Here is a 13,473-nt window from a genome sequence, read left to right as displayed (position 1 = left end):
GTGTCTAAACACATAGGGGTACTCCAGGGTGTCAATCATCATCTAGTATCATCAAAGTGCCCAATGCTCTGCTCTGGAGGGGCAATGTTGTATCTGCAAGGTCAACATTGCTCTTTGGAAGGTGTAAAATGGCCTAAGAACATTGTGTAGTGGAGAGATGTAATGTGCCCTCAATGGCCTTTGTTGTTGTGTGAAGGACCATCTAGCCAAACTATCTCAAGATTAAGTGAAAGGCACCAATCATTAGGGATAATGACCACAGATGCATCATAATGGACTATACTTAATTTTTAAGGGCATGATAACACTTCAAACTGAGATCACCTTCAAATATCTATCTAGACCAAGTGCCGCAAAGTTTTCCCAACTTGCGTTAGAAAGGACTAGATGACCAACCCTATTAGGTGTTTCCAGCCCCTAAGGGGAGCTCATATGTCTTAGGTCAACCCTTCAATCCATAGGTGCTTGTGATAATGGTGGAAATGGAGGGGAAGGACTTCAATGCAAGGTGCCATGGTCATGGGAGCAATTGATAAAGATCCATCATCTTAAGTGTATATAGGTAAGGAGGGAGAAACCGTTGAGGCATGAGTGACCCTTTCCTGGACTTGCTTTTTCCACCCTCTAGTGCACCTTTTACTTCTTTTTGATAATGCTATGATTGGGAGCATAGCTTAGGAGCCTGAGCTTAACATTTATTTACCCCTTAATGATAGTTAGTTTCTCACTCACCAAGATTGGGACATGCTAGAGTTATGTGATAGAGTATCAAGTGCTCAAGGAACAGGGTGATGGCTAATGAGGGAGTAGAACTCATGCTAGGCTTCTGCCCACATGCTAATTAATCTCTCGACCATCTTTTGCATTTTAACTTTTTTTCTTTCATTGTGGCCATTTTATGCTTTTAACGTTCTTTTAGTTGCATCAACCTCCATGACAAAGTTTTCAACCAGTTTTCGACTTAATCCATACCTAGGATTATCGTGGAGAAAAATTTTAACTCCACTTGGCGTGGCCTTAGGGGGAAGTCTGGAACTGAAGTTGTCACTCAATTCTCAACTCCTCCGCCTAGACTTACTCCTAGTCGAAGCCAACTGAGGTGGACCCTACAAAATATCCAAGGCTCAACTAATTAATGTTAATGAGTTAAGTTCTAGGAGTTAAAAGAAAGTAACCAAGATACAATTTGACTATGTAAAAGCAGCATAAGAACTCAAGACATACTCATTGATGTTGCAAAATTGTAACTAGGTTCAATCATCATAATGACCTTTGTAATCATGGCATTGTATATTTTGTATAAAAAGAAAGAAAAAGAAATTTTGTTTTATTTAAAGCATGGGTATCATGCTCAATTTTAGGTCAAAAGCATGTTCTTCATGCTTCTAGTTTTTTCTAGGTCATTCTTGGTCAAAGAAGAATTGTTTTCATGTATTATAGTCCCATTTGGACTCATTGTAACAAAAGAAAATATATATTTTGAGTCAAGAAAAGTTGTTTTATCCTCCAAGACCAAGTCGACCTAGTCAAGATGAAGTCTGACTTAGGAGGGTTTACTCGACCCATCAAGAATGCTATAAATAAGAGCAGTTTGACTGATTTGTAGCATCAGAACTTCAATCTGCAATAGTGAAGAAGGAAGAAGAGCTGGGAGGACGAAGAAACGAAGAAGAAGTCAAAGGTGAAGAAAGATCCCTTGGGAAAACATATTTTTTGTCCACACGAGAGAAGTTGCCTAGGGTTTTTGTAAAGTTTCCAGTTGCAGGGGGCTGAAGTTGAAGGGTCCAGTTTCTAAAGTGAAGTTGCAGGGCCGAAATTCTAGAGTTGACGCTGCTAGGTCAAAGTTATGAAGTTGCTTTAAAGAGATCTTGCAGGTGGGTTGACTTGGTGCTTGGGAGGACTCTGGGCTTTGGACTCTTTGGGGCTTGAAAGTCTCATCTTGAACAGATTCTATAAGAAGAGAAGTATTCTTTCTGGGTTTTCCACATGGAGGGGTTTTGTCGTAGCTTGGAGCCTATATCTTATGTACTTTGTCTCTCTGTGTTCTTCATTGTTTTGGTAATTTATTGATGAACAAGAACTAAAAGAAGTAATAAAAGGCCAACTAATATCACAAGTAATTATCACGATAAGAAAGCCAAACATACTATACAAGATTCTTGATTTTCCAACATGGAATTAGAGCTAAGGTGCAAGGAGACTGAAGATCACATCTTAGTTGACACTCTCTCAGTGGCAAGGATTATGAAGAAGGGTTTCAAGTTTCTTGGGAACCTCATTATGACTATCAAAGAAAGCATCTTGAATATAGAGTTTAGGCCAATATTCAATAAAATATTTAAAATAATTTGGTCAATAAAATTTATTTTAACCAAAATAAGAACGTTTTAGGACAATATTTAATAAATAATCTGGTCAATATAAAAAATACAATAAATAAAAATACTCAAAAAGGTTGAGGAAATTAATTGTTAGAAATAGAAAAACTAAAAAAGAGAATTAATAGACAAGAAGTAGGAAAGAAAAATACTAGACTAAATTAATAATAAAAATTTATATTTTATATAAAATAAAGGAAAAGGAAGGAGCCAAAAAATATAGTTTTCTTGTTACATTAGTATAAATAATTATATAATATTATTATAAAAATTAAAATAAAATAAAATAAATAAAAATGCAAGGTTGATTCAGAGATAAATAATATTAAATTGAGTCAAAAGAATAATTAAAAATAAACTAAAATAAATTGAGTTCAAAAAAAATTCATTAAGGACAATAATCAATTAAATTATAATTGGATATTATAAGAGTGATCCAAGAAAAATGGGATCACTAGATCAATGTTCCTAGAACAATAAGCAAAGCGTCGCTTGAAGAGGGCTTTGTTGATAACGGAGAGAGGAATCCAGGCTGCCCATCACAGCACAAATTGCAAGCCATGTGCCAGTTCGATCTACCACACTAGCATCTTCCAAAGGAAGTGAAAGATTCATATTAGTTTCATTGAAGTTGCCACCCCATCCCAAGATAATTTTAACCATTTCAGTGACCAGCACAACAAACAAAAAGAGTAGGTTGAGATTTGGGATCCACTAATCTAGGTGATCATTATACACATTTGGGTCAAGATAATCATGACCAGCATTCGTTAGCAAGCATTTGTGTAGTGGCCAGGAGCTACGTGATTATGTATCATGCATGTTGCATGAAATCTCTTATATTGAAATTTGAGGCACATTTTGGGTTTTGATTTCATCTTGAATGGTCAATGGCTATGTCATTTGGTAGACTTTCATCAGTGGGGCCTTTCTTATTGTAAAAATATTCTTTCATTAATCACTTAATTTTTTATTATAAAGAAACTATTTAAATTTAAAAAATCACAAGTTAAACAAAAATAAAGAAATAATTGATTCCTTTTCTATTTTACTTTACAAAACAGAGAAATGAAAATGCATACCTTAAACTTTGGATGCGTATGCATAACTGAGCAGGAAAAGAAACAGATTCTTTCTTGGACACAAAAGACAAGAATTCCTCTACCCGTATATCTTTCTCCTGCCAATCATCCAAGAAATCAGAGAGATAGGATATAATCTGTTCTGTTGTTATTTTGAAAGTTGTCACTATATCCGCCGGGGGTGCAAAGTAATGCACAATCAAGGGATGCCGTATCAAAGGCCCTAATCCTAGCCTTTCAAAGTCCTCCACTCCTTCTTGTCTACAAATCTCAGCGCTTAGGTCATGCAGAGTTGCAATCCTCCTTACAGCTACATAGCAATGCACAAAAGCGTTCAACTGCCCAGATACATAGCCACCAATCAATTAGTCAATCAAACTAGACCAACCTACTTGCCAGTATACTCTTGCAGTCTTGTGGCATCAAAATATTGTTTGAAAAAAATATAATACTACATAATCATGAATAGAAGGATATTCAATGCAAGGTTGCTTATTGCTTCCTTTGTTTCAAGATAGTATATTATCAAGTATTGAATAGATGAGATAAGATAGTTTTAGCCATGAAAGTTAGCTCAATCAGTTGGTGCCACTGTTACCAGGATAATGCTGGTAAATCCAGCATGCTTTGTAGGTTCCAGTTCAATTCCCATGGGCTTGGGTACACACAATCTATGCCACCCACTTTCCACCGGGTACCATACTTGAAAAAGGGAAGCAACTGGAAGTTTCCCAAGCATTTATTCCAAGGAAGACAAAAGATAAGAAAAATTATAAATGTCCGCAGATGACTAAAAGAATAGGTTAATGGCACTTGAAAACATAGCAAGTCACAAACATAATATGGGAGTATCAAAGTTACTCTTGAAAGATACAAATGAAAATGAAAGAAGAGAGAATAAGAAAGCATGATGCAAAAGAGTAAACACTGGGAAAACAAGAAAAGCATTATTCAGCATTAGAAATAGAGGTAGATCTAGAGGGGGAAGCAGAACCATCTCTGCCCTCATGAATAGAAAATTCAAGCAAGGTTTGAAACAAACCAAATATGATCAACACATGTAAATAAATGAGTTGAAGTCGAACATGGGAGACACCATTTGATTACCGGTATTAATGTATACCAAAGCTGAAAAACAAAATTGACCCAAAAAACACTAATTTTTCAATTTTTGACCAGCTTTTCAGTTGGCACACACTTTTCCCCACAAATAAATTTAGCACATATGCCCTATATATCAAGCACAAGTTTACAAATCTTAAAAACCTGTACAAAACAACTTCTCTTTGCCACTTGGATTTCATCTCAGTTACCTTTAAATTTTAATGCAAAACACACCATTACAATGTTGAAAATGTAGTAAGCAAGGTCTTATGGCTTGTGCCTTAGCCAGTGAAGACCTTGAATTGTCCTCTTGAGTTAGACTTCAGTTAAGATGAGGTATTTCCAGTTTACTGGAATAATCATCAAGTTAACATGCGTAGAGTTGAAGCTTCAGTTGTATAGGAGTCTTCATCAGTTTGACTAAAGAATGAGGTGGCAGTTAGCAGTTTAGTTAGAGTGAGTTAGTCTTTAGCCTTTATTGAAGGAAGGACTAGTTAAGAACTCCAGTGTTGATTGGAGAGAGAAAGAGTGCCATTCTCAGTTAACTCATAAATCAGAACTCGAGATCTAAATTTGAATTGCTTCTCCTTGCATCTTCAAATTGGGTCTAGAAAGAGGAGAACGAAGGCACAAGGAAATCAATTGCTTTTGTGCACAAAGGTTTGTGTGACAAGACAAAGCTTACGAGTCTGTGAGAGAGCTTTGATTATGGAGAGCGTTTTGGAAATATGGTAGCCATTGTCAGTATTTTCATCTTGACAAGAAATTGGAAATTTGAATTTTAGATTTTTGCCTCCAAATATTTTAAGTCGACCTCATGTTATTTTAAGTTGGTTGGGCCGCTAAGAGGCACCTATTCAACCCCCCCTTTGGAAGGAGACTATCTCTCCTCATTTTTGTACATCGATCTATCACATCATGAGCTTTGTTCCAACGTAGGAAGAATGAGAAAAAGGAGGGCCAAAAATTTGAAGGAGGGCTTGGCATTTGACTTGGGATTTGATCTTGTCTTGGTTAGTTTGGGATATTATCTTGATGTTGCTTCTGACGTATTGATGAATCTTGAACTCTATTTGTCATAAGGAAAGATTTATGGGTTTTCCCCTTATGGGTTTTGCCATGGCCTCAGGTCTAATTTTTGTCTCTTGTTGTTAATTTTAGGACTAGAGTGTTCTTCGTTGTAGATAATTGCAATTTTAAACTTTTCAACAATTTCACATTACATTCACCCCATATCGTCATAAGCAATTATATAGAGAGAACATTAACATCAACAATGAAGCGGAACAGTAAGGATCAATAGAACAAAAGCATACACAATAGAGACACCAAGATTTAGGTCTAAGACCAGGGCAAAACCCCACAAGGGGGAAAACCCAAAATCAATTCTTCTTCTTCTTAGATATTCATCAAATGTTCAATTGAGATACAAAGTACAATTATAATCAAACACAAGTCTCTCAACATTAAACACATAAGGCCTCCAAGGGCCAACCCTCGATCATATAGGATCCTCAAAAGATGGCAGCAGACAAGTCTATCAAGGTGACATTCACAGGCCCTCCATAAAACTTCTCTAGCGATCAACAGATGAAACCAAAAGGTTGTGTCCATATCTTTGTCACAAGCACCACATATCCCAATCTCAAATGTAATTGTCATAGGAGCACATGTCACTGTTATCATATAATTGTCAAGTATCACAGCCAACATCATTGTCATAAGCTCATTGTCACACCTCATTGTCATAAGCACACATATCATTGTCATACATCACTTCTATAGGTACAAGTAACATTGCCATATCACTATTACACGAACAAATAACACTGCCTCATTGTTGTTCCAAAGATGACAGACATAGGCTTCGATAGGATGCCCTCTTGACATCAAACCTACAATGAACTAGGGCCCAAACAAGTTGCCCACTAATAATCCTCCTGCTCCTAGGAGACTGCTCTTTAGGGCTTATGAATAAGTATCCCTCATACTAGAGAATTCCACCAGCATGCACTGAAGAAGGGCTACTCCAACTCTTTGTCCAAAAACAAGACTTTATCCACTTTATCAGGGCATGAAGACCTAGATGGTATCTATATCCAGTTGGATTGATAACAGGGTTGTAGCCTGATGGTACCTATAGTGGCATATTACCTTGATGACACCTTAGTCCCAATCAACGTCTTAGATCCTTTACCTAATAACTACTTAACTAACTAATTTTTATATAACATTGCCTTCCAACCAGAAAATGCTTTGTCCTCAAAGCATACGTAACGACGGATGTTCTTGACGAAATGCTTCAATCTCCCAAGAAACTTCTTCTTCTGGTAATTCCTTCCACTTGATCAAGTATTCCTTGATTACACGAGATCGAAGCTTCTTTTCTCTGGTGGATATGATACCTTCTGGTTCTAAAATGACCCTTCCTTCATCATCTAACGATGGAATGTTGTTTGTGCTGATTGATAGTCGCCCAATGCCCTTTTAAGCCACGATACATGGAAGACGTTGTGAACACGGATTTTATCTGGAAGGCTTAAACTATATGCAACTTGGCTGATCTTTTTGTTGATCTAGTATTGTCCATAGAACTTCAGTGCCAATTTATTTTTTCCTTTTTGTTTCAAGGACAACTGCTTGTATGGCTGGAGCTTGACAAATACCCATTCTCCAACTTCAAATTCTCTTTCGGTTTTGTTTCGATCAGCTTGTTGCTTCATACGATTTCTTGCATTATTTAAATTTTCTTTTAGGGTTTGGACAATATTTTGGGCTTCTTCTAGTTGGTTTTTAACAGCTGGTAGATTTGTTTAAACAGTAGCCAAATCCTTCCATTTTGGAGGTTCGTACCCATACAAAGCTTGGAATGGAGTCATTTTTGCTGACGTATGATAAGTAGAATTATACCAACATTCAGCGAGATGCAACCACTGAGCCCACTTATTTTTATTTTCTGTAGCGTAACAACGTAGGTAGGCTTCCAAACATTTATTGACAACCTCCGTTTGTCCATCTGTTTGAGGGTGGTAAGCGGAACTCATATTTAGGTAGGTTCCTATATGGTTGAACAACTCTTTCCAAAAATTACCCTTAAATTTGGCGTCTCGATCACTCACAATGACTTTTCGAAAACCGTGTAATTTATAAATATTTTTGCAAAATATCTCAGCGATTTGTTTATCTCAGTCTGATTTCTTCATTGCAATAAAGTGAGCATATTTGGTGAGTTTGTCGACTACTACGAAAATCTTATCCTTGCCTTCAGATACAGGTAATCCCTCAATAAAGTCCATTGATATTTCTTCCCATTTCTGATTCAAAATGTTTAAGGGGTGAAGTAATCCAGGTGTCATAATATTTTCACTTTTATTTCTTTGACATATGTCGCATTAAGCTACATACTTCTGAATATCGGGACTCATCCCTTTCCAAAAGAATGATTGACGTGCATCCCTACATGTTCGGCTGACAGTGAATCATGTGACTCCTTGAGTATCTTGGATTTAAACTTGGAGTTTGAATTCGGATAGATTCTTCCTTTGTACCGCAGAATGTCGTTCTTCCATTCAAATTTTGAGTTGTCTGGAAGGTTATTGATTATCGCAGTTAATTCTGGATCCTTAGCATACTCACTTCGAATCTCATTAAGCCATTCAGGAACAACAACCAAGACTCCATGTAGTGTCTCCATGTCAAAGGCGGCAATTTTTTTCAATCCATTTTTGTTCTTCGAAAAGTGTTTTTTGTTGAAGGAGGTGTTGGAGACTGTTATAGTCTATTCGAATAGTGAACTTACTACCCAAAAGATATTGTCTCCACTTAGCCAGTGCATGCATAACAGCGAGCATTTCCTTGTTGTATGTGGACTTAAGACGTTCTCTTTTATTGAGCTTCCTGCTTTCAAAAGCTATTGGATGCCCTTCTTGCATTAACACTGTGCCTATACAAAATCCAGAGGCATCACACTCGATGATAAATGGTTTAGAGAAATCTGGAGTTGCCAATACCAGGGCATTAGACATAACTTCCTTCAATTCTTCAAAACACTTTCCTGCTTCCTCATCCCATTAAAATGAATTCTTCTTTAAAAGGTTGGTTAGAGGTGCAATTATATGTGCATAGTTTTTAACAAATCTTTGGTAATATCCAATCAATCTTGAGAACCCTCTTAGCTTGGACATTAATTGGTTTGGTCCATTCCTTAATAGCTTTAATTTTATTAGGGTCCACATTTACTCCTTCATGGGATATTATGTGTTCGAGATATTCTACTTCTTCCTTCCCAAAAGTGCATTTGGATTTCTTGGCGTAGAACCGATGCTCTTTCAGTAGTGTAAGAACTTTATCCAAATGTTGTAGGTGCTCCTTCCAAGTTTTACTGTAAATTAAAATATCATCAAAGAATACTAATACAAACTTCCTAAGATATGGACGGAATAACTCGTTCATAGTGGCTTGGAATGTTGTTGGTGCATTGGTTAACCCAAAGGGCATTACTTTAAATTCATAGTGACCTTTGTGTGTTCAGAACATCATTTTTTGTACGTCTTCCAACCTGTTTCTGATCTGGTAATAGCCTAACCTTAAGTCCAATTTTGAGAAGTATTTTGCGCCAAGTAGTTCTGTTAGGATATTCCGACACATAGGATATAGTTAAGTTCAACTTGGTCTAGTTTAGAGTTAGGTATAGAGTTAGGTAAAGTGTGTTTCTTTACCGTTGTACATATTGTAACTTACAATCCGACAGTCACGATATGTAGTGATCCGACGGTTCACTCTCACCTCGGTATTATCGACACTTGATCCGTGGCTTGACACCCGATTGGTCCATGAGTTCTATTTAAAGCGCATGGAGGGTCATTGTTCGGGTAATCCGTGCATGAGAGAAGCTTATGTAAATTTTCATTCTTTGATTAATAAATTGCCTGTAGTACCCACGTTGGGACAGGCCGTGGACTGTTTCCCTCCTTGCACTCTGAGGGTTTTAACCACGTCAAAAATACTGGTGTATTGATTTGAGATCTGGTTGTGAGCGGTGTCCTTTTGGTATTCTTTCTGAGGAACTTACCCTGTAAATTCCTACATGGTATCAGAGTTATTTGAGGGCCGCGTCCGTTGGTGATCCAAATCTGAAGCCGGTAGAACTGCATGCGGCTGTTGTTTCCTAGATCTGCTGTTTCTGACTGCTTTCGGGCCGAGAGGACTGCTCTGTTGCGTTCGGAGCATCTGTTTCAGTGAGGAACCCCTTTCGTTTCACGCGAAAAGGTTTCCGGTAGCCCTAGCTGCGTCATTTTTCAGATCGGGAGGTATACAGTGTTTTTTGCAGCTTACTGTTATTTTCTCTCTGCTTATTTCGGTTTCGGTTTATTTAGCCTTTTTTTTTAACCAAATCTATACCTTTCATTTCTGCGTATGCTCTTTGCCCTGCGACTCTGTGCGATCTGGGCAAATCAGAAACAGAAAGGAAGGATTTTTCTCATGCGTATGCTCTTTTCCCTGCACCTTAGTGTGATCTCGGAAAATCAGAAACATTGAGAAAAATATTTAGTTTTTCGGCTAAAGCTAACTTTGAGATTTTTTTTTTAAATTTCTAGTTTTTTGGCTAAAGCTAACTTCGAGCCGCAAGTTCGTTTTTCTTTGCATATTCGTGTTGGGTTTTGTGTTTTGTGTTTTGTAGGGAAAAAGAGCTTTCTCAAAGCAAGCACGCAAATCAAGGCCCCCCCCCCTCTCTCTCTCTCTCTCTCTCTCTCTCTCTCTCTCAAATTTTTTGTATAGATCAATTGGTTCAAAACTATTTTAAGAGAGTAGAGGTCTTGGGTTCAAGTCTCCATTTTGTGGGGGCGGATTTTTTCATTCCCGCACATTCGCGCACTTTGCCGGCAACGTCAACAATTTTTTTTTCAAAAAGCCATAACTTCTTCATCCGGAAGCCTTTTTCAGAGCCGTTTTTTTTAAAACCGCCTATTTTTTCGAGATCTATCCATTGGACCACTTACTTTCAGCATCTTCAGCTTCAGTTTTTTTTTTAAAAATGGAAAGTCCATACCAAGTCATTCTTGATAGCACTAACTACTTCCAATGGGTAGCCTACATGGGAGATTTACTTAGAAGTAAAGGTCTCTTCAGAATAGCCACAGACCAAGAGAAGAAACCAAAAGATGAAGACAAGGCTGAAAAATGGGAAAATAGAAAAGATCAAGCACGTGGTTTGATAGGAATGTCTATTTCTCCTGATCTTAGATTCCACATTGCAGAACTTGAAACTCCTCATGAAGCATTAGAAAAACTCGCTAAAGTTTTTGGGATTAAAAATGAAATTAGAGCCCATCAACTTGAGAATGAGTTGCTTACTTTGGATCCTAATAATTTTTCTTGCATTGAAGATTTCTTGTCCAAATTCAAGACCCTTAGATATCTCTTGGAAGGTGTTAAAGTTAAGAAAGAAGATGGTAACCTTATTTATTCCATCCTTACTAAGTTGGGACCAGCCTACTCTGTATTTGTTTCCACTTTCCATTCTACAAGGGAAGCTTTCATTTGTCAAGGCAAAGACTACAAGCCCCCTTCCTTTGACTCCTTTTGTGATTCCTTAATAAGAGAACAAGAAAAACTCTTACACCTTGGTCTTCTTAATCTTGGAAACTCTTCCTCGAAAGCGTTAGCCGCCCAGCAGCAACCAAATTCAAAGAATCCTAAGAAGTCATATCCTCAAAAGAATGGTCCTAAACCAACTCAGCCTCAAGATGAAAGATCATTTCAGCAAAATGATAAGACCAATAAAAACAAATGGAAGAAGACTGATAGACATTGTAACTTTTGTAATCGAGATGGCCACTTAGAATCTAAATGCTTTAAGAAGATGGAAGCCTTGGAAGCCGCAATGAAGAAACATAACATCCATGTGGAGCCTACTTCAACTTCAACTTCCGGAATGGCACTTTCTGCATGTCGTTGTCAATCATCTCAGTCTGGTTATGCATTAAATGTATCTTCTTCTTCTTCTCATTCTCATGAGTGGCTCATTGATTCTGGAGCCTCTTATCACATGGCCAAAAACCAAGCCATGTTTTCTTCTTTAAATGATTGTAACACCAAAAATATATATGTTGGTGATGATAGATCTCTTAATGTTGTAGGGACTGGAACTGTTCATCTAGACAATGGTCAGTTTAATGATGTATTATGTGTTCCAACCTTATCCTGCAACCTTCTATCTGTCTATCAGATAACTCATTCAGGTGAAGGTAAAATTGTTGAATTTTCACCTCATGATGTTGTAATCAAGGATCTAAAAGATCCTAAACAGATTCTAGCTACTGGTCTTGCTGATGATTCCACAAGGTTGTATAAGTTTCACAACTTTGGGTCATCAAATCTTCCCTCAGTATTTGTTGCTCATAATGATGAAGTGAGCAAACTTTGGCATGAGCGATTTGGTCACTTAAACTATCGCTCCCTTCAGCATCTATGTAAAGAAAATATGGTGACAGGTCTTCCTATGGTATCTTGCAGAGATGGTGTTTGTTCCGGATGTGTACTCGGAAAACATCATCGGGACAGTTTTGACAAACGTGCCTCTTGGCACGCCTCAGCCCCTTTACAGCTTGTGCACAGTGATTTATGTGGTCCTCTTCCTGTTGCTTCATTCTCTGGCTGCAAGTACTTCTTAACTTTCATTGATGATTTCTCCAGACGCACTTGGGTATACTTCTTAAAACTCAAGAGCGAAGTATTTAACACTTTTTTGGCCTTCAAAGCCTTTGTTGAAAAACAATCTGGACATCAAATTCTTAAGCTAAGAACTGATAATGGTGGAGAATATGTTAAAAACACATTCATCAACTTTTGCACCGAAAATGGAATTCAAATGCAACATACTGTTCCATACACTCCACAACAAAATGGTGTAGCTGAAAGGAAAAATCGCACCTTAAAGGAAATGGCTAATTGTATGCTGCAATCTAAAGGACTCAGTCTTAGTTTTTGGGCCGAAGCAATTAATTGTGCAAATTATATAATCAATCGCACTCCTACTAAGGTTCTAGAGAATATCACTCCAGAAGAAGCTTGGAGTTCCATTAAACCAGATGTAAGTCACTTTCGTGTGTTTGGAAGTGAAGCATGGGCCCATATTCCAGATGAAAAGCATAAAGCTTTAGAACCTAAGAGTGAGAAATGTACTTTTGTTGGATATTCTGAAGATGTAAAAGGTTATAGACTTATTCCATTTAAGTCCAAAAATGTTATCATTAGAAGAGATGTAAAATTTGATGAAAATAAATCGGCCTGCGAGCCTAGTCCGGCGGATGTGCCACCTCTTCCTATCTCTTCTACTTTTGAAAACATTTCTTCTTCAGATGATGAAAGTGAGGATGACAATCCTCCCCCACCTTCTCAGGATCCTCAACTTCCAAGATGGGTCCGTGCTACTCGGGATGCAGCAGGTGATCTTGCCGGTGATCCTACAGATCAGCGACGTACACGTTCTCAGTTTGAAAGAGCCTCTTCTTTACTGGCTCAAGCTCCAGTAAATCATGATCCTGACACTTTTGCAGAAGCTTCAGGCCATCCACATTGGGAAGCAGCTATGAATGAAGAATATCATTCATTGATGACAAATGATACATGGGATCTTGTTCCTCTACCAAAGGGACGCAAACTTGTAAGATGTAAATGGGTTTACAGAACCAAGTATGGACCAGATGGGAAAATTGATAAACATAAAGCTCGTCTTGTTGCTAAGGGCTTTTCACAGGTTGAAGGCATTGACTACACTGAAACCTTCTCCCCTGTTGCCAAAATGAACTCTATCCGCCTTGTTCTTTCCCTTGCTGCCTCTTTAAAATGGGAAGTCCATCAGATGGATGTTAAATCTGCCTTCTTGCATGGGGACTTGCAGGAAGAAA

At 37.7% G+C, this 13,473-nt stretch overlaps 1 protein-coding gene across 3 annotated transcripts in view; it reads right to left on the bottom strand.

Moving 5' to 3' along the window:
* Nucleotides 1-13,473, bottom strand: part of LOC149173922 (protein NO VEIN-like) — a 252,536-nt gene that overhangs the window by 202,774 nt on the left and 36,289 nt on the right. For 2 of the 3 annotated variants that reach the window (XM_089424786.1, XM_089424785.1), the window contains exon 2: nt 3,461-3,798. The exons of the other annotated variant lie outside the window; for it this stretch is intronic. In XM_089424786.1, coding sequence (XP_089280912.1) covers nt 3,461-3,798 — 338 coding nt within the window. The remainder of the gene's footprint in view (nt 1-3,460; nt 3,799-13,473) is intronic. 3 annotated transcript variants of the gene reach the window in all.

This window comes from Pinus tabuliformis, chromosome 4_2 (assembly GCF_031772625.1).
Source record: "Pinus tabuliformis cultivar Carrire ecotype Pingquan chromosome 4_2, CPIR1, whole genome shotgun sequence".
Lineage (NCBI taxonomy): Eukaryota > Viridiplantae > Streptophyta > Pinopsida > Pinales > Pinaceae > Pinus > Pinus tabuliformis.
Note: the sequence above shows the minus strand (reverse complement) of the source record. Positions and strands in the feature narration are given on the sequence as shown.